The sequence below is a fragment of the Cyprinodon tularosa genome, unplaced genomic scaffold, assembly GCF_016077235.1.
Source record: "Cyprinodon tularosa strain WSP-4 unplaced genomic scaffold, ASM1607723v1 ctg473, whole genome shotgun sequence".
NCBI classification, from domain to species: domain Eukaryota; kingdom Metazoa; phylum Chordata; class Actinopteri; order Cyprinodontiformes; family Cyprinodontidae; genus Cyprinodon; species Cyprinodon tularosa.
In genome coordinates, this window is record NW_024039200.1 from 725,150 (window position 1) to 747,500 (window position 22,351).

General features: G+C 39.3%; 1 protein-coding gene across 1 annotated transcript in view; it reads right to left on the reverse strand.

The window, feature by feature from the left end:
* Positions 1-957: 957 nt before the first annotated feature.
* tle2b (TLE family member 2, transcriptional corepressor b) overlaps positions 958-22,351 on the reverse strand; it is a 48,182-nt gene continuing 26,788 nt past the window's right edge. The window contains exons 4-17 of the mRNA XM_038301724.1: positions 22,318-22,351; positions 20,908-20,924; positions 18,968-19,108; positions 16,944-16,997; positions 13,424-13,591; positions 12,581-12,740; positions 11,291-11,460; positions 10,798-10,874; positions 6,411-6,660; positions 5,571-5,818; positions 5,012-5,159; positions 3,943-4,093; positions 3,725-3,801; positions 958-1,091 (exon numbers count right to left, since the gene is read on the reverse strand). The exon at positions 22,318-22,351 is cut by the window's right edge and continues 147 nt beyond it. Coding sequence (XP_038157652.1) covers positions 984-1,091; positions 3,725-3,801; positions 3,943-4,093; positions 5,012-5,159; positions 5,571-5,818; positions 6,411-6,660; positions 10,798-10,874; positions 11,291-11,460; positions 12,581-12,740; positions 13,424-13,591; positions 16,944-16,997; positions 18,968-19,108; positions 20,908-20,924; positions 22,318-22,351 — 1,803 coding nt within the window. The 3' untranslated portion in view covers positions 958-983. The remainder of the gene's footprint in view (positions 1,092-3,724; positions 3,802-3,942; positions 4,094-5,011; positions 5,160-5,570; positions 5,819-6,410; positions 6,661-10,797; positions 10,875-11,290; positions 11,461-12,580; positions 12,741-13,423; positions 13,592-16,943; positions 16,998-18,967; positions 19,109-20,907; positions 20,925-22,317) is intronic.

Here is a 22,351-nt window from a genome sequence, read left to right on the forward strand (position 1 = left end):
TACTTCATCTAGCTGACAGTGCCTTTTAATGAGAGTAAGCATGGCGCTGGATGTCAGGAGTACAATCCGGAGGAATTAGAGGCTACGGATCGGCTGATGTTGTGTTTATGTCTCCGGGCCCTGGGAGAATCCCATCGACTCCCCTGCTCATTAGGCTGCTGCCTTTGTCAGACCAAAATAAAATAGATATTAAGCAGAAAGATGAAGCAAGGCATTGGGATGAATGTTTAATTGGGAGCTCGGTGTGTTGTGTGTTTTTCCTCCCCATCATAAGTTTACCTCAAGCGGCAGGGGGGATGTAACTGAGTGTTTGTACTCTCGGCTCTGTGCGTCGAGCAGGTTTTCATGTCAGTTTATGTGGAAATCCGCAGCATCTCGCGTCGTCATTGCTCCCTGGCTCCTGACACCTCTCGCTTGGGAGACAGAGCCTCAGCGTCAGCCTCATTAAGGCCTCCACTGTCTGGCTAATGAATCGATTGTGTGGTATCAGTGCTCCTGGCTGGCACTCCCACAGTGCCGCTCCGCACCTCCTCCGGGGGCCTCCCTTCCACTGAGCTCTTAATCAGGAAACAGCCTTAATTACCCCCTCCCCCCATTTAATTTCTCTTCCTTCCGCACTATCGCTCCCTCTACTCATTTCTCCCCCCTTTCTCCTCACAACTTTATCTTTACACTCCACCACCTTTTTCCCTTTGTCTTCCTTATCTTGCTCTTTCTCATTCTGCCTCACTCTCAGTTATCACGCCTCTTTCAATGAGCTTAAACCTCGTGGAGGAAGGGGAGGGTGTGGAGACATCTGGGAACAACTATAGCATCTTATATTACAGCAAAACAAGGGGGCATAGTGATGATTCAAGAAGATAAAGGCGGATGGTGGTGTTGATAATATACGGGATGGGGTGGGGTGGATGCATAACCTCCCACTCAAAATAATAAAAAAGATCCCCTCCCAACCTGTTTTTTCTCCTCTGTCCTCCTATTCATTAATACACAACTTCGTACACAGTGGCCTTCTTGTCCCCAGAGCCCGTCACTATGTATTTGTCGTCTGGGGAGACGTCGCAGCTCAGCACAGACGACGACTCCTTGGACTGTGAGCATTTTCGAGGGATGGTGACAGATGGAGAAAAACAAAGAAAAGAGAAAGAAATGTTAGGGAAGAATTAAACATGACTCATCACTTAATCCTCTATCACATGAGACATATTTGCATATCAAAACAGTTGGCAATTATCTCCAAACAGAAAAGCTCTGGAGCTCCAGGATACTGCCTTTTTTTGTCTGCTGTTTTTTTCCTCCTTCCTAGCAAAATGCTGCCTCTCTAAAATCAGGTTCAATCATCAAAAGAACACTAGAGGCTTCCTCAAACTGCCGAAACACACATGGCCTCCTTTTCCTATGTGCACCTTGTTTGTGGTAATCTAAAACTGCTCCATCATCAGTCATTCTCTCTATATTCATCACTGATTCTCCTCACTCCTGCTGACTCTCTACACTCTTTCACCCTCTCCTGCTACATGCACGTTGGAGCCGTCAATCGTCAGTGCACAGGGAGAGGGCGTCTCACACAGGAATCCTCATATTAGATCAAGACAGCAGAAGGCGGGAATAGAGAAGGCCAGGAGGGAAAAAAATGTACTGACAGTTTCAAAGAAAAAAGCAAAGAGAAATTTGAAAAGAAAAGAAAAACATTAGACCTAAATGTTTACGTTTCTAACAGTTGTTAAAGAGAATACAAACACATTTGTATGAAATGGAGAAGACTTATGTCTTTAGAAATGTACCAGATGATGCTTTTCCATCAATTTAAAGAAAGTTATGTCGAACTTGCACACATTTTTTTTTGGAAAGCAAAGATAAAGTTTATTTGATATGGATTCAGACCCACGATTCATTATTTTATATCTAAACCCCCTCTGTCCCTACAGGCTAATACTTCTGACCACCATAGGTTTGACCTGTATTCAGGTTCATTCAACTTCCCATCATCCCATCAAAAGACCAACTTTTTAATATATGCTGGAAAAAAATAAAATACCCACAGCATGATGCTGCTACTACCATGCATCCCCATGGGGGATAGTGTGTCTAAGGAGGGATAAAAAGTTTTTAACCGCGAAGCATTCTGCATGGTGACTGAGTTAATATTGGCTCCGATACTTCCTGTCTAAATTACTCCGAATAAATAATTTGTTATTACCGTATATAAGAATTTTGAGTATATACGCTAGAGATGGGACTTACAGACTCCAAATTGATATTCCAAATATTACATAGCCACACAGACCTTAACTCCTGAATTTGATTACAGCAGTTTATTTGTGATATTTAGTAACAAACGTTATTATAAATAATTACACACCCTGCAGTATTAATCACAAAATAAACCTTTTTAATACAGTCATGCTTTTAGCACAACAGATCTCACACCCCCTACTGGATTATATAATAAATACAACTTTCTGATCCCTTGCTTCAATTAAAATAGAAGTCATTTCCAGCTTTTCATGTTGACTATCAATTCCTTAAGCAATATGTTCAGTTGTAAATCTTTGATAGGCAGCAGAACTTGGTTAAAAGTTTTTTTTTAAGTGTCTACAATGCTTTAAGCTAATTTTTATTAGCCACCATGTTACTGGGTGGAAAAATGCCTCCAAATAATAAAATGGAAGGAAAACGTTTTACAAACTATTTACAACAAAAGAACAATAGAAATGAGTGGGCTAATGTATTTTATTTAGAGTTAAAGTAAGATAATCAACCAAATATTGTGCACCAGTGAAAAAGCAAAAAACTAAAAGCGTAGAACGCAAACTATAGGGGGCTAATTAAACGTAGGTTACTCGACTTATTACATAGCATTGAAACAATCTCAAAATTGTGGAAACAAAGAGATTAAGCAGCTTTGGTTGATAAAATCTGCTTTTTGAGAGCTGTCTTGAGTTAAAATTGAAAACTTCACCAATACCAAAACTGAAAAGTAAAAGAAAAAGGGATGAAGTAAAGTAATAAAAAAAAGCAACAAAAATGGATTTATAATAAGATGGGGGGTAAAAATCTATCAAGACATTGTTTAAAGAAACTTGGGGAGAAAATTCAAAGTGAAATATTAAAAACAATTACTACCAGGAGAAAGAAGAGTGTGACTCAAAGAGACACAAGGAGACAGAAACAGAAAAGGACAGCATTAAGCAGGAAGAAGGCGGGGGAGGAGGGAATTGCTCTGTATAACATGCTGAGGAGGGAGCTGTTTGGCAGGAGCAGAGTTTGGCATTTGGATAACAAAGTGAGATAGCCCGTCTTCTACTCTCAGTCCAGAAAGAGACAGGAGCCGCCAACCCTGCTGCCCACGGTAGATTACACAAATATGACAGCCACACTGCTCAGCACACATACAAACACACATGAAAATCATCTCCCTTTTTTGTTTCATTCATACCCAGATGAATTGGCTCAGCTGAAGATACTGCAGCACCTGGACAAGGTGGAATTACAACACAGGTTTGTGCGTGTTTGTTCATGTGTGGCATCCTGCATGTTTTCTTTTGGATTTAAAATGTTAATTCTCTTTTGCATCTGTGCATATATGCTGATTGATATGCATGTCACCAAAAAATGTAAGAACCCTAACCATTTTCCATTATGAAGAACTAAATGTAGAGTCCAAATAAGCAAAGTATCTAACTTGTATACATCACATACAGCCTCAGAGCTTAACTCTCACCTGGAAAATGCTTGCTCCATATGGTGTCCTCCATGCATTCAACAGATTGTCTTTGCCTGTGCTGACGAACCACTTTCCTGAAATAGCGAGTAAACACAGCACAGTGTGTTACCAAGAGTACAGAGAGGGCTGATGTCCAAGCTGTTCTTTAAAATCTACAAGGCAGCAAAAGTGCAGGATTTAAAGAAAATAAAAAAGGGATGTGTTTTTGTGCGCACCACAGTATGCAAACTTGAGGGAGAGGACGCAGCTCTCATGGAGGTGCAGCTGGTACTTGTCGGGTTTGGAGACATGCAGGACTTCCACGTTGCTGCTCTCCATCCCTACAGCCAGCCACTCGCCTGTGGGGCAGTAGCCCAGAGAAAAGATCTGGGAAATAGGAGATGGAGGTGGAAATATTAGAGAAGACAGGGTGGGGGCAGGGAAAAGCTTTGCACGGTGCTTTCACCTTTGTCTAAAGAATTTCCAACAACATAGAAAAAAAAGTCACTAGATTGGTCACTTTGTTGGGAAAAAAGGGGTCTGAAAATTTGGTAATAAAAGTAACAAGTTGGCAACTGTGCCTGAGGCTGCAGGAAGGTATGCTTGTCTGAAAAGAGCTAAACGTTGAGACTAAAAGTTAAGTCAAAAGTAGTCAAGTTTTTGCAAAAGAAGAGAGCAAATCTCCAAGAGAAAACTGGAATAGAAACAAATTAGATCAATTAGGGTCATGGTGATTTGTTTCAACCTTTTCATTTTTTATCCTCCGCTTACTATGGCAAATATCAGCTATGGAAATATTGAAAAACTTTTCAGTCTACATGTAAGATTTAAGTTTTCTAAGGAATAGGGTGCTGCATTAGTAATGTTAACCTTTTGGCTAACAACCCATGGCTGATGGTATTTTCAAAAGATGGCCTCTGAGACCCTTAGATGAATATGTTTCCTACTAAGCTAAGCAGGACTGATCAGGGGTTGAGCCATATTTCTATTAATCAGTGGTTTAAAGCTTTACAAAACCAGATCTGAAATAGTCCCGGTCCGTTTTACTTGTTCTCTCTCCTGTGCTACAGACTGCTAGACAAATCCCACAACATGATCAAAGGTTAAAAAAGATTTATTTTGATGAAATGTTTTCCCTTTTCTTTCTCCTAAAACATTTCCGTACAGCATGGGAAAGTTCTATTTTCTGCATACATTTAGACGTTCATCTGAACGCCTCTTATAAATAACTAAAGTTGCTTTGTTTGTGAAGTTTTATGTTTTTTTGTGCATGAATATCTGAGTTTCTTTGTTGTTGTTTTTTACCTGTGAGGTGAAGTCATGCTGCTGCAGCTGCCGGCCCTCTCTGAGGTCCCAGCAGCGGACCGTGTTGTCCAGACCTCCTGTCCAGAGCTTGGTGCCATCATTGGAGATGTCGATGCAGCTTGCTCCGTCTGTGTGGCCCTGGAACTGCCTGCAGAGACGGCACACACAAGCTCGTGAGAGAATATAAAACATACCAACACACACACACAAAACACACACCTGCGTACACAGAAATCTTGCAGACTGTTTCTTTGCTTCTCTTCTGCCAGAGGTGTCAGAATGAATATATTTCATACCCTCTCTCCCTGCAGCACTTACTGCCCTAAGCCCACCCACACATGATCCTTTTTTTTTTCCTGGCACTTCTTGTGAGCCTTACCTCAGCACGGTCCCCCCCCCCTTCCTGACATGCCAAACCTGGTTGTTTTAATGTCTTTCTGTTCTTCAAAGCACATTTATCTGCATTCCTTCTTTATGTTATGATCATACCTCTATGTTTTAGCCTCTTCAATGACATTCATATTCAAACTGAAGTATTTTAATTCATCTTCAACAATACCTGACCAGGGTCTGGTTGTGCAGGTCCCAGACGACAATGTTGCCGTCGCTGCAGCAGGAGAAGCAGACCTTATTGTCCGGTGAAATGGCCAGGGCGTAGCAGGCTGGAGCAGACGACGTCAGCTCCGCCTTGATGCGTGGAGTCGGTGTGGCCAAATCCCAGATGGACAGAGTGCTGGCCTCGCCTCCAACGATCAGGGTTCGACCATCGGGGAGGATTTTACAGGAACGGATGTAGTTATCCCTGTTCTGATTCATTAAGGTATAAGAAAAAAAGGTTACATTATCTAGTACAAAAAATAAATCTCTTAAACATTCTGCAAAATTACAAATGTTTATATTTCTTCCAGTAAAATCATTCCCAGAGTGTTATTTCTGATATAAAATTAAATGGGGATGACAGTTCTGTTTCAGTGAAACACACACATAAGAGGGGGAGGTCATTGCACTGCATTTGTAATGTCTCTATCAGAAGCATCAGTGTTGAGAAAAATCTAAATCCTTCCAAATAATCAATGAATTGCGAAGTTCAGGTAGAGCATGAATATGTGTTAACTTGATTTAAAAGTTTCTGTAAAGAGCTGTAGAGGAGAGACTCTAAAGAAAAAAGGAAACCATGCGAGTGGTTGGAAATGAACATTCACATGATGGAATGGCTTTTATTCTACACAGCTATATTAAAAGACCAGAAATATTATGTTTTAAGGTTGCTAATCCAAGAAATCTTTAAAATCTGAAAGAAGAGTCTCTCTTACTTCTTCCTTTTATTTTTGTTTCAAAAATACTATCAATCTAAGGACCGTTTTCTAAAAGATTTCACCCCTCATTCATCATGTCTCACCAAACAGTCCAGCTGGGCCATGGGGCTCTTGCTTCCCTGCTGGCTGATGTCCCACACCTTGACGCAGCCCTTTCCTCCTGTGTAGACGTGACGAGTGGAGGTGCTGATTGTGACGGCGCACACTACCTCTCCGTGGCTCAGTGTGTGGATCTGACGGGCATGACGTGGGATCCCCGGGCCCAGGAGGGCATCAGGGGGGAACGGCACCGGCTGCATCTGGCCGTCTGCGCTGACATGAAAGGAGTAGGCTCTGGGAAGATGAATAGGAAAAGGAAAACTGAAAACACTATTCTTTAGGATGGAACAAACAAAAAAGAACAAAGATGTGATAGAGACTAGAGTAAAATGCATCAAGAAAGTAGAAGAAATCAATCGATCAATGAGCACATGAAAGCAAAGGTCAACACTTAAATGCACAAACCTTACAGAGTGAAAGTTGCAAACTCTTATATTTGCTCAAATTTGGGCAAACGAGTGAGCTCAGAGCAGCTGTGGGCGCAAATGCATAATGGCAGATTGTATGAGGTGCAGAGGCTATGTGGGACTGCTAATGGCCGATCAATAGTGTAGTGGCAGGAGGCCAGGCCTGTTTTAGGATTTTAAATTAGCAGCACAAGAATGAATTGCTGCTCTGCAAGACACAGGAATAATATCACAATGTCTGTTTCTGGAAAGACAACATAAAAAGTGTAACTGTGCTTTTAGTGGTCGCTCAGAAAACAAGCTTACAGGAAGTTTTAAGTTTAACATCAGGAATGTGGCACATGCTTCCTTATATGCATAAACATTTCTTAAATTTAGACTGACATTTTTTTTATTCAGCATACTACAAGGAAAGACAGATTTGACTCTGAAAATGGAAAAGTTAGTTTCACTATGAATTTACATTTAAGAACAACAATCTTTTTTTATGTAAAGAATTTAAAGACTGTCTGTAAATGTGGTAAATGTTTAAAAAAACAGCACATGTGATATTCCGTAAAAATTCAAAAAATATCCACTGGACTTGGTTTCCAAGATTTGAAGACGTTTCGCCATGTCTCCAAGAAGCTTTCTCAATTCAAATATTTAAATCTTGGAAACCAAGTCCAGTGGATATTTTTTGAATTTTTACGGAATGACTATGACCTGGATAACTGAGAACCTTCATCAGCATACAGCACATGTGATAGTATCCCGATGATCTATCAAAGTTGTCATTAACCCTAGAAAACCCAGCATGCTGTCAGCATACAGGTGAAAGAGCTTTTACTTTTACTTGCATCTTTATAGAAACTATGAAACATCTGCTCCTGTAAATATGGGTTTCGCTCTCAACATTTCTCAGGCTATCTGCTCTGACATCCAGCCTGCAGCCAAATGTGTTATAGACATGCATGCTCCTTCTCCAGGGCAGCTTATTGATATCAAAGTAAAAAGCTTTGAAATTTTTAAAACCACAAAAACTTTCCATCACTCTGTTTCAACTTTTTAATGTAATTTTACTGAATCACCACAGACGGTGTCAAATCTTAGAGTTATTTAACCACCTCACTCCCTGATCTGTTTCTGTGCACTGCTGGTCAGCAGGTGTAAAGATGGCTATTTTATTTTTCACTTTGTTACCAGAATGATCAATAGAGCAGCTTGAAGAATTTCAGGGTTGCATTCTTTTAGCCTTGCAGCAAGAAGATCCAGGGTTAGAATTCCGTCTTATAGTCTTTTTGTGTTTCACATGTTCTCCCTGTGGATCTGTGAGGATTCTCTGCAGGTAACACAGGCACTTCCCACGGACTGACAGCATGTCTGTGAGGTTAATTGGTCTGTCTTAATTGTTCCTATGAATGCGCCTGCATGCGTTTTTCCTGCGTGTCCGTTTTGCCCTGTAATGGACTGGCGACCTGTCAAGGGTGTTCCCCGCTTCTCGCCAAATGGCTGCTGGAGTTAGGTTACCCTGATGGGCAAAACAATTGCTTTAACTTGGCGACCAATAGTGGGCAGGTGGCATAGCAGCAGGAAAATGTGTAATTTTTCCACCCATATTAAACAAGACTACTTTAAGCACCTATCCAAAGATGGAAAATAAAGATATTGGGACAAAGGACCAACTAAAGTTCTATTCTGCCCTGGGTGAGTTAATTACATTTCTTTAAAATGAGTTAGGGAATGTGCATCTTATTCAGAATCCTTCATCTGTATTCAGTTTTGTGGTCATTTAAGCAAGTTAGTCCTGTTATGTCACACATGCCTACAGATAAAAGGATGTCTACTAACACCCTGGGTTGCAGTGGAAGATCACCTTTAGCATTACTGTGTTTCATTTGATCATCCAATTGTATCTGTATTCAGGTTACAGACAAAAAGCCTTTTGAAACAAAGATAACATAACTGTACTGAATAAAATCCTAACGGCTGCCATTCTTTACACTTTTACTAAGACAAGTGCACAATGTCTTTCTCTATAATTCAAATTTTTTCAAACATGATCTGTTAAACATCACCCCTCGCTTGCAGCGGTTAAAGCAGCAGCAATTCTGGAACAAAGCTTAACTTAACTTCACACGTTCAAATAAAAGCTAGAGGGCAACAGACCACTGCGGCATTAGCAAATAGCTTTGACAGCATGAAAATCAACATGTTACCATGTCAGACTCTTTCAGCCACTTGACTGCAGTGTTGGGCACGTTACTTTGAAAAAGTAATTAGTTATAGTTACTAGTTACTTCTCCCAAAAAGTAACTGAGTTACTAACTGAGTTACTCCACAATAAAAGTAACTAGTTACTAGTAAAAGTAACTATTGCGTTACTTTTGCGTTTCTCGCCCCCGTAAACCTCACCACCCAGCCCCCACCTTCTCGCCGTGTGTTTCCAAAGCCAGCTGAATAGAGAGGACGACAAAGACAAGAACCTGCAGACAGTTTAGCATTTATTGCAACTCAACGTAAATGACATCAGGGGGAACGCGATGTGAAGTTTTATAACAGGACATTCAGATCTGGTGAGTATATGAAATTAATAACTGGGGATGTCTAATTCTGAAATCCTGTGTGTTTGGGTTGTTATAGATACTGCAACATCTATCTATCTATCTATCTATCTATCTATCTATCTATCTATCTATCTATCTATCTATCTATCTATCTATCTATCTATCTATCTATCTATCTATCTATCTATCTATCTATCTATCTAGATGTATACTCTGTGTGTGACATAAAATATGGATCTCCATCCCTGCCACAAAGGCCATCAAATAATGTTTAAAATAAAAAATACAGTAGGTTGAGAAGGCAGAGCATCCATCCATCCATCCATCCATCCATCCATCCATCCATCCATCCATCCATCCATCCATCCATCCATCCATCCATCCATCCATCCATCCATCCATCCATCCATCCATCCATCCATCCATCCATCCAGATTTCTCCCTTTCTCCATATAGGCTATCATTTCTGGCTGTTGTCAGGTTCATTTGATCGTTCACGCTCTCCATACTTCTCCTGTGGCGCGAGCACAGAGCGACTGTTGCGCGCCTTTAGCGAGCATGCGCGTTTCCTGTCGCTTGCGCGGTGACTCGTGCCGCCTGCGCTGTGTGGAGATGCAGAGGAAACCGTTATGTGATGGGGAAACGCAGCTCTACGTAACACCGGTATTTCCATGTGGAAAACGCTGTTTTGCTGCTGGAGTCATCCTCACTCTCCATCTCTCTGTGTGTGCTGTACGTTAACACCCGCCAGCAGAAACACCCACCTATTCAACTGACAGACGGAATCTCGTCCTCCCCTCTCTCATGACAAGGCGCGCACCTCTGGATGACCTAAAATAAATCTTTAATATCTCTTAAACAAAAGTAGCACAAACAATATTTTTTTCTGCACAAATCTGCACTAACGTTGCACTAACCATTCAGTCTATTTGCAGAGTTTTTTGACGTGGGTGGGGTGTCAGCTTCACGCAGCTGCGCACGAGTCCTATCATGAAAAAAGGTTCATTGCGCGACCTAAGTAACGCGCAGTAACGGGGTGCCTGCAATGGTAACTGCGTTATAGTTACAGTCAAAGTAATTAGTTAGATTACTCGTTACTAAAACAAGGTAACGGCGTTAGTAACGCCGTTACTTTCAACGCCGTTAGTCCCATCACTGCTTGACTGACAGTGTGCAGCAACGTGTGAGCAAAGGAAATTTAATGCTTTTTAATGCATTTTTTTTACTTGTTCTGCCTTCTGCCATTATTTACGACAGAAGCCAACAATTGTTGAATAAAATTAGCTTCCAGTAAAAGAATTTAAAACATGTTGATTCATTGTTTTCTGTTTGCTCTGCTTTGCCTCTGCTTAGTTGGAGTTTAAGTTTATTCAGCGTGCTTACATCTAAGCTTTTAAATAATGTGAACATATACTTACGGTTTGCCACCAGAGGAGCCAGGAAGGGAGGAGGACAGCCCCTGTGTTCTTAAGTGAGACCGAGAGTCAAATGCCACCTAGATGGTGGAGGGGGAAAGCACCAAAAGTTATTTCAATAGATTAAAAATATTTACCACAGCATTACTAACTGGCCATTTGACCAAATTAGGAAAGTAACTTGAGCTCATTTGAACTGCTCAGAAATATAATACAGTCGGTTAAGAATGACTGTAGGAATGATAAATAGGAAAACATCCTGTCAGAGGCTAACACTCCTAAACTTTGTCTTCCTTACAACTGTTTCTCTCTAAGAAACTTGATTAGACAGTGTAAACATGACAACTTTGAGAGTATAATGAATGCACTGCATGGACACTGACAATGCAGAGACGATTCATCAAATATTTCAGCAGAACCGAGAAAGTCGGGAAGGCTGGATCTGAATCATAAATCAAACCTTGACAGAAAATAATAATTTGGTCTTTTTGCTCACCATGGGGCTACGGGAGTAGGCACCGGCAGCGGCGCTGATCTGCGGAGAGAGCGTCAGAGCTCCTCCAAATCCCCCGGGGCTGGCCAGCTCCCCGTTCAGCCCTGCGTGGGACACCACGCCAAAATGAGCCGGGTATGAACCAGGGGGCACAGACATGGGACTGCGGAGAGCTGGGGAAGCAGGGAAAGAGGAGGGAGCGGTTGAAGGTACAGGGAACCACATGTAGCATACAAACACAGTCACAGAGGGCAGAGAAGAATAAAATAGTTCCTCCTTCATACAGTGCATGGGAAAAGAAGCTATATTTTATATACAAAACCAACAGAAAGTTGTGCATAACGAGGAAATAGAGGGAAATTAAAAAAATATTCTGAAAATTAAGATATAAAAGCTTGAGAACTGTAGCCTTCAATAAGATTTAGCAAATAAATGGTACTTGTGTGTATTTTAATCACGGGCTAAATCCAGCTGTTCTGAGAAGGCTTTAACAGTTTACTGGAAAACAAACTGCATCATCCAGATCAGGGAACACAGCAGGGATAAAGTTGTGGGGAAGTTTGAAGAGGGATTTGATAAAAAAAAAAACAAATATCCCAAGCTTTGAACACTTCCCAGAGCACAGCTCTATCAGTTCTCAGGAGAATATGGGACCACGTTCAATCTAATAGGACCTGGCCAATCAAGTCCACTGACAAGGTTGCAATAATATCGTACAGCACCTAAAATCATCCAGGGGTTAGCTGCAGAAACCCACAGCTCAGGTGGAAGATTGTGCTGAGAGGACAGCATATCATCCCATTGTAAAACACGGGGATGGCAGCATCATTCTGTGGAGATTCAATGTTTGAGCAAAGGCATAGGAGCTGGTAAGAGTTGATATGAAACTGATGAAGCTACATACAGGTCAATAATTTAAGAAAAGCTGTTAGAGACTGGAGCAGATGTTAATAATCTAGTAGGAGAACAAGAAACAAAAGTTCAGTGTTGAACAAAGGACACAGCATCCAGAAGCACGTAAATCATGTATCATTGTGTCATAGATGAGGAATAACATGAGATAGAAGACAGGCTGGGTCCATCTCACCAAAGTTCCGACCTGTTAATGCGGATCCATTTGAAAAATATTGTATTACAATTTTTTACTATATAATAAGATATATGTACATTCCAAATATTAGGTGTGTATTTGATACTTGCTTGTTTTAGTGTTTTTATTTTGTTGTTGTTGTTTTTTCTGTTCTAATATCACCGGCAGGTTTTAGTTTGGAGTTTCTACTTGATGATTCTTACCTAATGGGTCAGCACTTGTTGCTGCTTTGCTGACAAGGCGAAGGCAGGAGGTGCTGGGGCCTGGAGCTCCAGGGGCTCCTGTTGATCCTGGGGTAAGGGCCTCACGGTGGGATGGGGACGGGGTGCCAGACTTAGACAGTGGAGACTGGGATTTATCCATCTGTGGGGACATCAAACAATCAAAATAACCAAGGAATGTCCTTATCTAAAGCTGAAGCTGTCCTAACACGACACTTAAAACATATTAATAAGTATTGCTGGATTAAGTTTAATAGAGGTTTCAAATCTGTGGAGATTCTCAGTCATCTAGGTCATAATCAAGCTTGAAAGGTTCAGTTTAGGCAACGGGACGTGAAGTTTCCTAGAAGACATTTCGGCTCTCATCCAACAGGCTTCTTCAGTTCTAACTACTGGAAGGAGCACTGAGATTATTATACTGTAGGTGGAACAAAGAATTAGGGGGAACAAAAGGTGGCCTATTGCATTGGCCATGGAGGTCACCTGGTGGGGGTTAATGGTCATTAGGGGGTTCTGATGGGTCATTAACACTCTCATCAGAGTGATTTAGGTCACATACCTCATTGAAGTGCAGGTGAGAAGTTAAGCAGAAACATTTCTGTATAATTGCTATGGTTTGAAAAAAAAAAAAACAATTTCCTGTTTTGCTAAAGCAAAATACAAGGACATTTTGTATGACAAATAATAATACAGAACCCTTTTGTGAAATAAATGTATTTCTACCATCAAAGAAAATTATGAATTTCATTAACTACACATTAACACACAAAATACAGCACTTTAGGACAACAGCTGAGTGCAGGTGCTCTCTGAGCTATATCTCACCTGGGCAGGGTCCTTGGCCTTCCCTGGGGTAGGGCTGCGTGGGTTTGGCGTGGAAGGTGCCTCACCTGTGCTCGAGGAACCAGGCAGCTCTTTCCTCAGGGTCGGGGCCCGGTCCAGCCCGTTCCCATGAGGGGAATGAGACGGGCTGCCGGTGGGAGAGTTAGGCTCCTAAATTACAAAGTAAGATATGAAATTAATATCAAAGTTGACATCTTGTTGATTTAACCAAGAAGAAATTTTGATTTTTAATCAACTTGGATCTATTGTGAGTTTAAAGCAATACTGGACATTAAGCTGACTAAACTGCCTGATCAACTTTCTAAAGCGACTAATTTCTAAACAGATTAATACAGCTGGGAAGATAGAACTCTGTATTTATATTATAATATATATTTTATATTTCACTATATATATATATATATATATATATATATATATATATATATATATATCGTTACCATGAGTGGGTGGGTTTCAAAGGCTGATTATCCCTCTCCATTATAAAACAGCAGTAAAGCTGCGCAAAATGGTCCAATTTTTAACATTTCTGACAGTCTGTGCAAAACAAGTCAAATGTAAAAGTTATCTAACCAAAGAAGAATAAAGTGCAACATTTGATGTTTGCAGAATTCCATTTAAAACTGCTAAAGCTTTTCCACAACAATCCATGTATAGAGCCTGAAAATGAGGCTACATATTATGGTACAGATGCACATCAAATTATGATCCAAAAGTCAAATTTTTGTAGTAACTCAATTTCAAAAAGTACCTAGCTTTATTCTATATAATGAAGCACTTCTTTTTTGTTAAATTTGATGATTATGATTTTCTCTATTTACCATAAAAGTAAATAGAGAAATACTAAAAGTTGTTTTTTTGCAAGAGATTTTAAAACTTGTGGTGCAGCAGAAATGCGATATGTATAAAACCATGTGTAAACATCTCATGTTTTATCTTCATACAATCCAGCTGATTCCAGTCTAACGTGCATATCTACAAAAACCTAAATAGAACTCATGTCCAAAAAGTCATGGCAATGACTCTGTCAGGATATCAGAGAGGTATGGTCAGCACCTCTACTACTGTCCACTACTGCCAATGGATGCATTTAACAACCTTTATATCTGCTGATCAAGCTTGGTGCACACTTTATTTCAGGTTAAAAAAGGACCAACTAAACACTATCAGGAAAAAATATTGCTTTATTTCAACATCAATACGGTTTTTGCCATTTTCTTCAAAGCCAAAGAATGTGAGTTCATTAAATACAGGGACATACTTTTTTAGCAAGCCAATATTTCTTTACTTTATTGGTCCCTTTTACATTTTTTTTTCAGAGAAACTGAAATTGGTGTCACATTCTAATATAATAAAATGCACCAACCAACTTTTTTCTCAACATGCAGTAAATCACGTAAAAAAAATAAAATATGACGAATTGCTGAGAATAATGAAAAAAAGCATTGTATCATTTTTACTTATATAAACAAAACAGTTTTAATAAAAAATAACCCATATTAAAAAATGCCAAGTTATAAAAACATGATTAAAGTGGGTGAGACAATACATTTATAAGATGAATCCATGTGGATGTCAACCATCATTACTACCTAAATCATTTGCATATTTTGCTGTGCAATAAATGTTCAACATAGATGTACCATAATAGTGAATCCTAGGACTTTAAAGGTAATGTGGGTTTAGTGTAAATTACTAACACAAAAAAACAGCGACTGTCTCTGGTGTGGATGAAGCTGTATGTGGACCTGGAGGTACTGTTGTATGTTACAGCAGCTTTCATCAGCAGAGCCACTGATGAGCCAGAGCTGCCTCCTCCAGAACAGGGAGCTGAATCAAAAAGAGCTCTCACAGTTGGTCACAGTGATCAGCAGTCATTTTGGAGACTGTGCACAATCACACACACACGTGCATGTAGAGTCTCTATTGCGAACAAGTATTCTCTTTTTGCTTCATAGCCAATATTTTTTTGGATTCATTTTTCTACCTGCTTCTGCATCAGTTTTTAAAGCACACAAGAGACCAATTCTGCTTTTGTTGGCGAAATCAAGATACGCAAGACAAATTTTGGTACTCAGCGAGAAGTATTTAAAAAACTCAAATTTTCCAAGGGTTTATATGGCTTTGCATATATTTAACAAACTAGACTGTAGTTATCTAATGAGAGGAGGTGGCAAAGGGGGGAGCACACAGGAAAAGGAGGAAGAAAAGAAGACAGCAGAATAAGGAAAGAACAGAGGCCTCGTGAGTGCAGAAGGAGGACAAAAGCACCCTCTGAGGAGATAGATTCGAGGCGATGGGGAAAGCATTTGTGAATGTGCTGTGTCGGTGTGTGGGCATGTGTGCGTGAACGTGTTTCACAAGCAGAGAGCACAAACAGTGGCAGCTGATAATGAGCTTACACAAGAGTTCTCCCTATTTACAAGGAAACTGCAGGCGGACAGCTGAGCGAGCAGCATACCTGCTGACTCCTTTCACATTCCCCAGACACGCTCACAGAGAACACGAAGCAGGAAATCAGGCGAAACAAAAACTGTACACTTTAACTACTGTGTGCAGAAAGATGAAATTATTATCCGGTTGGTTCCGAATATCCTAAAATCACCATTTATACAAACCCAATGAATGCTTTTATATTCACTTGCATTTTTTTGAACGTTTAGCTATTTGCTTTTTAATGTAACAAAATGAAAACAACATTAAACTTTTACTTATAAATACATATTAATCAAAGTAAAAAATCTGACATCTCGCACATCTAAGTGTATGACAATAACCTTTGCCTGAAGGAGATACAGGATCTTCAACCCATTTCTAATCTGACAAAGTAAAGTTATGTACAGCACAAGTCGAAACATTGTTAACATGGCTGCCTTATTAATTTAAGTTATTAGTGATACATTTGGATCCTTTTTTTTTTTTTTTACAGGTTTTAAGATTATATAACCTAGATCTATAAAGATTTTCACAAACAACACTTAAATGAACACGTTTGTGGTTATGGTAGATTATATAAAAACCACAAATAGTCATATCCCTGCAGTTATTTAGATAGATATTAAGCATGAAATAATACTAAATATAACACTTCAACCATTTGATGAAATAGATATAGAGAAGATCATTCTAACATGATTCAGCCTTTTTCCTACATACATTCATACATACACACATATATACATACATACAAATATATATGTATGTATATGTATATATATATATGTATATATATAGGAATAAAGACTATTCAAGACTCAGTTGTGATCAAAAAGATATGCACTAAAACAATCTTAAGTCTTGAGAATTTTCTCTGCGCGTTAAAATCAAGAAATCATTTTTGAGCATGAAACAGCCATCTGCTGCACCCAAAAACTGGTTTATAAGTGCTGGGTGGGGGGAATCAATATACTGAATCTTTCTGCAAGTCTTGAAAAAGCTGATGGGAGGAGTGAGCTGATCATGCTGTAAGGATGAGGCTATCAGTTCTAGAGCTGCAACTTACCTCATTGGAGACGTCCACCACAAGATTGTCCTCACTTTTGTCTCCATCACTGTCCTGCAGATAGAAAGAGGAAAAAAGGGCTTTTTTTCCCAGCACCCATGGTACAATGGCCAATACTTGTAAATAGAGAGCTTTATTAAAGGAAGACATGCACAGTTGCTCAGGTCCACACACAGATCAATAAATCAATATCCTTGGGTGATTTTTGCTTCCTCGCACTGTCTGTCCTCCATGCAACATTAAACACAGAGATACTGTATCTTATATTCACACCAAGCATATTTTCTGTACAAACTCCTTTTTTTTATCTCAGATAATCTGCAGACGCACACACTTAGCTTTACACTATCCATAGTGTAAAGCTAAGTGTGCATATTTTTTTTGTTTTGTTTTTCATCCAGCCATCTCTCTCTCTCTCTCTCTTTTCCTCCTTTTTTTTTGGGAGTGAGAATGATGGCACTTAGTCACCATGGCAACTACGCTTTGATGTGATTGTGGTCTGATATTTCAATTGACATCAGTACCTAATTATGCAGAGCCCAAACAAGACAAGTCATTCAGTCTATTCCTGGAACAAGAACACAAGCTGCAGGATGGACATATGGACAGGATGGAAAAGAGGAAACTAAAGTAAACGGAAAGATACAATGATAACTGTGAAAAATCCAAAATAGTATATAATATCTTAAAAGACATCAAGTAAAATCCATTGGCCCAACAGGCAGACAGAAAGAAATAAGGTATAAAAAACATCAAGACAGACAGAAAGGCAGAAAGACATTCGCAGAACTGAAGCTATCCCTGCTTGTTTCGCTCTCCAAGCTAATAGGAAAGATTTGGAATGTTGGGGTTGATGCCAAATGGATTTTCCTAGAGGCAGTCTTCTCCAGACAAACTCCTTGTGTCAATCAATCTTCAAGCCTGCAAACACACAGCCATCTTATTCATTACAGCTATCTGCCTTGGCTGCCTCTCCTCTGGCATTACATCCCCTCTGGTGGCTCGCTTCGCCCCAGCAGACCCATCCAAACCAAACACGACTCTAAACGACGACAGGCTCTAGACCCCCCCTTGGTCTTTAGTGTCATGGGCAATCTGTTAAACACACCATCTTACGAACACATATATTAGAGAGTGTGTACCATCACAGTGCTTTCTCTTAAGATGTCAAAACAGGTATTTGATGTAGGCAAGAATGTTTTTATATGATGCAACCATATTAGATGTTAAGGTTTGGATTGGTGAGAGATCTCTGACTTGCTTAGATTCGATTCTTTTCAGCAGAATCTGCTGATTCAGCACTCTTCCTTTTTACTTCTACTACCACAGAATATCTGCCATGTGTTTCAGAAGCTTTGTTAGATGTTGCCTTGGATATATAACTTCTTATTTAATACTGCAGGATAAGTAATTCAATAAAGAGCCAAATGAGACAACTGTGGCACACCATTCATATAGCATGTTGCTATTAGGCCAAGAAGATTTAACTTGACTTTAGTGTTCTTTGCTTTCCTGTGTGGATCACCACTGCTCATCTTCATCCACAACTCTCTGTAGTTTTACGCTTAAATGAGTACAAAAAAATTTAAGAGTATATGAGAGCAAAACTTTAATAAAACTTGTCTTTTTAGTTTAAACTTGAACATAAACTCTTCTCGTTTAATGTACAATGACTCAGTAAGAGCCTAATATTTAGCTGCATGGATGAAGATTCACTCACCTCAGCATGCCAGATGCTTGAGGCATGTAATCAACTTCTTTCAGATTATTTCAGCTCATATTTGTTTGACCACTTGAGGGCACTCAAATGCAATGTACAATGACACTGTGGTGATTTCCTGATGCAGTGAAGATTAGGAATTTCTGAGTTGTCATCCAACTACACATACTTTACAAATGCAAGCTTATCGATAGTAAATGCACTTTATGTTTTTCATACATTTCCATACTTATGGAAAGATAAGCAACAGTAAAAAAAAACAAAAACAAAAAAAACACTGCATCAGAAGATGCATAACACATACATAGGAGTGTGGAGGGATAGGATCTTTGTCATCACAGCGTCTCCTCTTTGCTTCAGCTCCACCCTGCAAGGCTGAATATCCTCCTGATGGTCCTTGGTGCTCCTCAGTGGGCTGGCTGTCTGTTGATGAGACCGACTTACTCTGAAGGAAGACAGATACACACAGGAAAGTGTGCATATTAGAGTTTGTTCTAAAAGCAGTACCTGTTAATTAAACTGCAAGTGAAGGTTCAAAATAAGTAAAATATAATCATATTTTGAAAGCTAATCATGATGTAAACATGAATAAAAGCAAAACCAAATAAGATATTCAGGTAATGGTGTGGAAAAAACACTTAGGGAGACACATACACACGGCAAGAAATGCAGACACAGGCACAGGTAGAGCCGTAGCCATAGAAGCACACAGGACAGCTTATAAAGCTAATTAGTGCTCTGCCCCTCGACACAGTCCTTGTGTAAAATATGACTCTCATTAACGGGTAATAAAGCTGTGCAGGCATATTTACAATGTGGCCTACGCTGCTGCTCAGTGCTAAAGAAATTCGATCAAACCCTAATGTTGTGTTTGTACATGTGGGTAAAGGACAAGAAGTTCAGTGAAGGCCACTTGTCATTCTTTGTCTCCTATGTGGGGAGGGAGGGAACGCTGAGGGTTTGGAGGCCCCTACAGGAGAAATCCAAACAAGAGCAGCAAAGAAGAAAAGAGACAATAAAACTCTGCGAAGCTTTTAAAATTTAAAATTAATTTCATAATCTTACATGTTTTAATGGCTTGTACAGTTAAAACTGGTTGATATGAATCTCTCTAGTGGTTTTTCACTCCATGCTCATTCCTCCCATACATTGCAATGTTCGGGTAAGATCAGCCCAAATTAATGAGAATCATATTTTCCAGGCGTGTTACAATCCATATTGTGTTAAAACGGAACTATACAAGAATTTGTTGAGACAACAGAGAGAGAATGTTGAAAACATCTGTTCTTTTCAAACATTTTTAGATTTCATTGTAGCATTCAGAACAAGGCTGGCCTTAATACTCATCTTTCCTAGAGTATTTAGCTGAATATTGTATATATATATATATATATATATATATATATATATATATATATATATATATATATATATATATATATATATATATATATATATATATATATATATATATATATATATATATATATATATATATATATATAAAAAATATATTGGAGCTTGGCTACAAAATTTCAACTCCATAATGTTTGCACACTGCTCATGTTTTATTACAATCTCTGAAACTGTGTTATGATCATTTCTGCTCATGACCAGTGTTTTTATTGGTAATGAATATTGCTTTTTCCCAACACAGAAACAGGGCAAATTTCAATCAGGAAAGTTTGAACAACTCTGTAAACATGCTGAGTTAGAGAAAACATTGGAGATGCTGGTGCTGTCATTCATATTGAATCACATCCTGCCATGACAGCTGTATAACTCTATCCTTAATATAAACTAATGATACTGCAGACTGAGTTGTGTTGGAACAGATGTCACTTTGCGGTTGGATCTTGCAGAAATAGTTTCTACAGGTTGTTTAGTGAATTGGCTAAATCAGCTGGAGTATTTGAAGGAATAAGAAAAAAAGAAAAACAGTTCCAGATTCATCCCTTTAGGTCGATTCAGAGAAATGTGAAGTGTGATGGTGTTACTACGATGTAGAAAACCTTGAGAAGCTCAAGGCTGCTGGTGATGAGCAGCTATTGTGCTGCTGTGATACTCTTGGAACAGATTCCGTCATACTCTGCCTTTTCTTTCTCTTTGAGGACACTTTACAGTGTGTCTCATCTTCCCTCTTTTTATAACTGCCACACAAGCACTCAGAGATGGAAATGTGGCTGTAAACAACACTTAAATCTATGTAGATACACACACACACACCAATACATAAGTACTCACCCTACTGGGGGCCCCCTCTGGGTCGAGGCAGGGGATAGAAACACAGAGAAAATAAGATTTACAGAGAAAAGAGAAAACATTAGTGCTAATAGTCACAACAACAGCAAAACAGAGTCAGCCAATATTGAGAAAAATCATGAGTTCACCCCTACAATACATTTATAGACCTATTTTTGTGCCTTACACCAATGTCCTTCTAACCTGACAACAGCCAGATGCATGTCTCGCTCCGCCCAGCTCCACTAACATATGTGAGCGGAGCTAGGCGGAGTGAGACATGCATCTGGCTGTTGTCAGGTTAATGTCCTTCCCCTTTCTGCTCTAAAGCTCATCGGTTTGCCCTCCTGCTTCTCTCTATTAATATGCATTAGTTACTGTATAAATACTTAACCTGAAAACATGGGAAATAAAGGTATTTTCATAGTTTTGAGTTCTATTCATTATTTCTGTTCTTTCTTCAGCCGGGATCCGTCTTTTTATTCATGAGGAAAAATCTTGGCTCAGTGCCTGAAACTCAGTATGAAAATCAGATATTCTATCGGGGGGTGGATCAGAGTTCAGGAGGAATAGGAATTTATTTTGCATCTACACAAGCTTCATGAATGCATCAGTCTAGTTTACTGCACAAATTTAAACAGCAAAGTTTAAATTCAGTCCAAAAGGCGAGCATGTCAAAAAATAAAAAAGGGAAATGCTGCCGGTCAGAAATAATGTGTGCTCTTTTGCATTTTATCTGCTGTCTAAAGATAACACAGAAGTATGAATTATGGCAACATCTTAGAGGATACAAACAACAAGGAAATAATGAAAACAAACACAAAAGAAGACGAATGTAGACCTCACACAGCAGGACGCTGTTAACAGGGTTAATGATGAATAGGACTGTCACTAGAAGTGTTCAATAAGGCTGTGTTAAAAAAAAAAAGAAGGAACCCCTTTTTATTAAACTCTTTATCAATATTAAATTCTATTGAACCTTCTTTACTAAATATCTGTAACCCTTTTAATGAATATTCACATATTATTTTAAGTTAACCGTTTAAATGTTAGGCTGCACGGAGGCAGAGTTTGTAACATTCCTGGATTTGATTCATGGCCTGGAGTATTTTTGCATAGTGCTCCAGCTTCAGCAAAAACATGACTGTTAGGTCGATTGGCATTTACACATTGTCTTTAGGTGTGACTGTGTATGCAGGGTTTTTTTGTCTGTGTGTTGTCCTCTGGTTGACTGGCATACTGTCCAGGGTGTACCCCACCTTTCACCCATAGACTGCTATAGATATGTAGCAACCCCCCATCAAAAGTAGTAGAAGATGGATGGATTATTCAATATTTTTGGCTTAGATTTATAGAAAATAGTGTTCATTATTTTCAGCTAATCAGTGAAAAAAAAGTGCAACTTTTTTTTACCTCTGAGATGTTCTTGATCAAGATGATTTCGCTC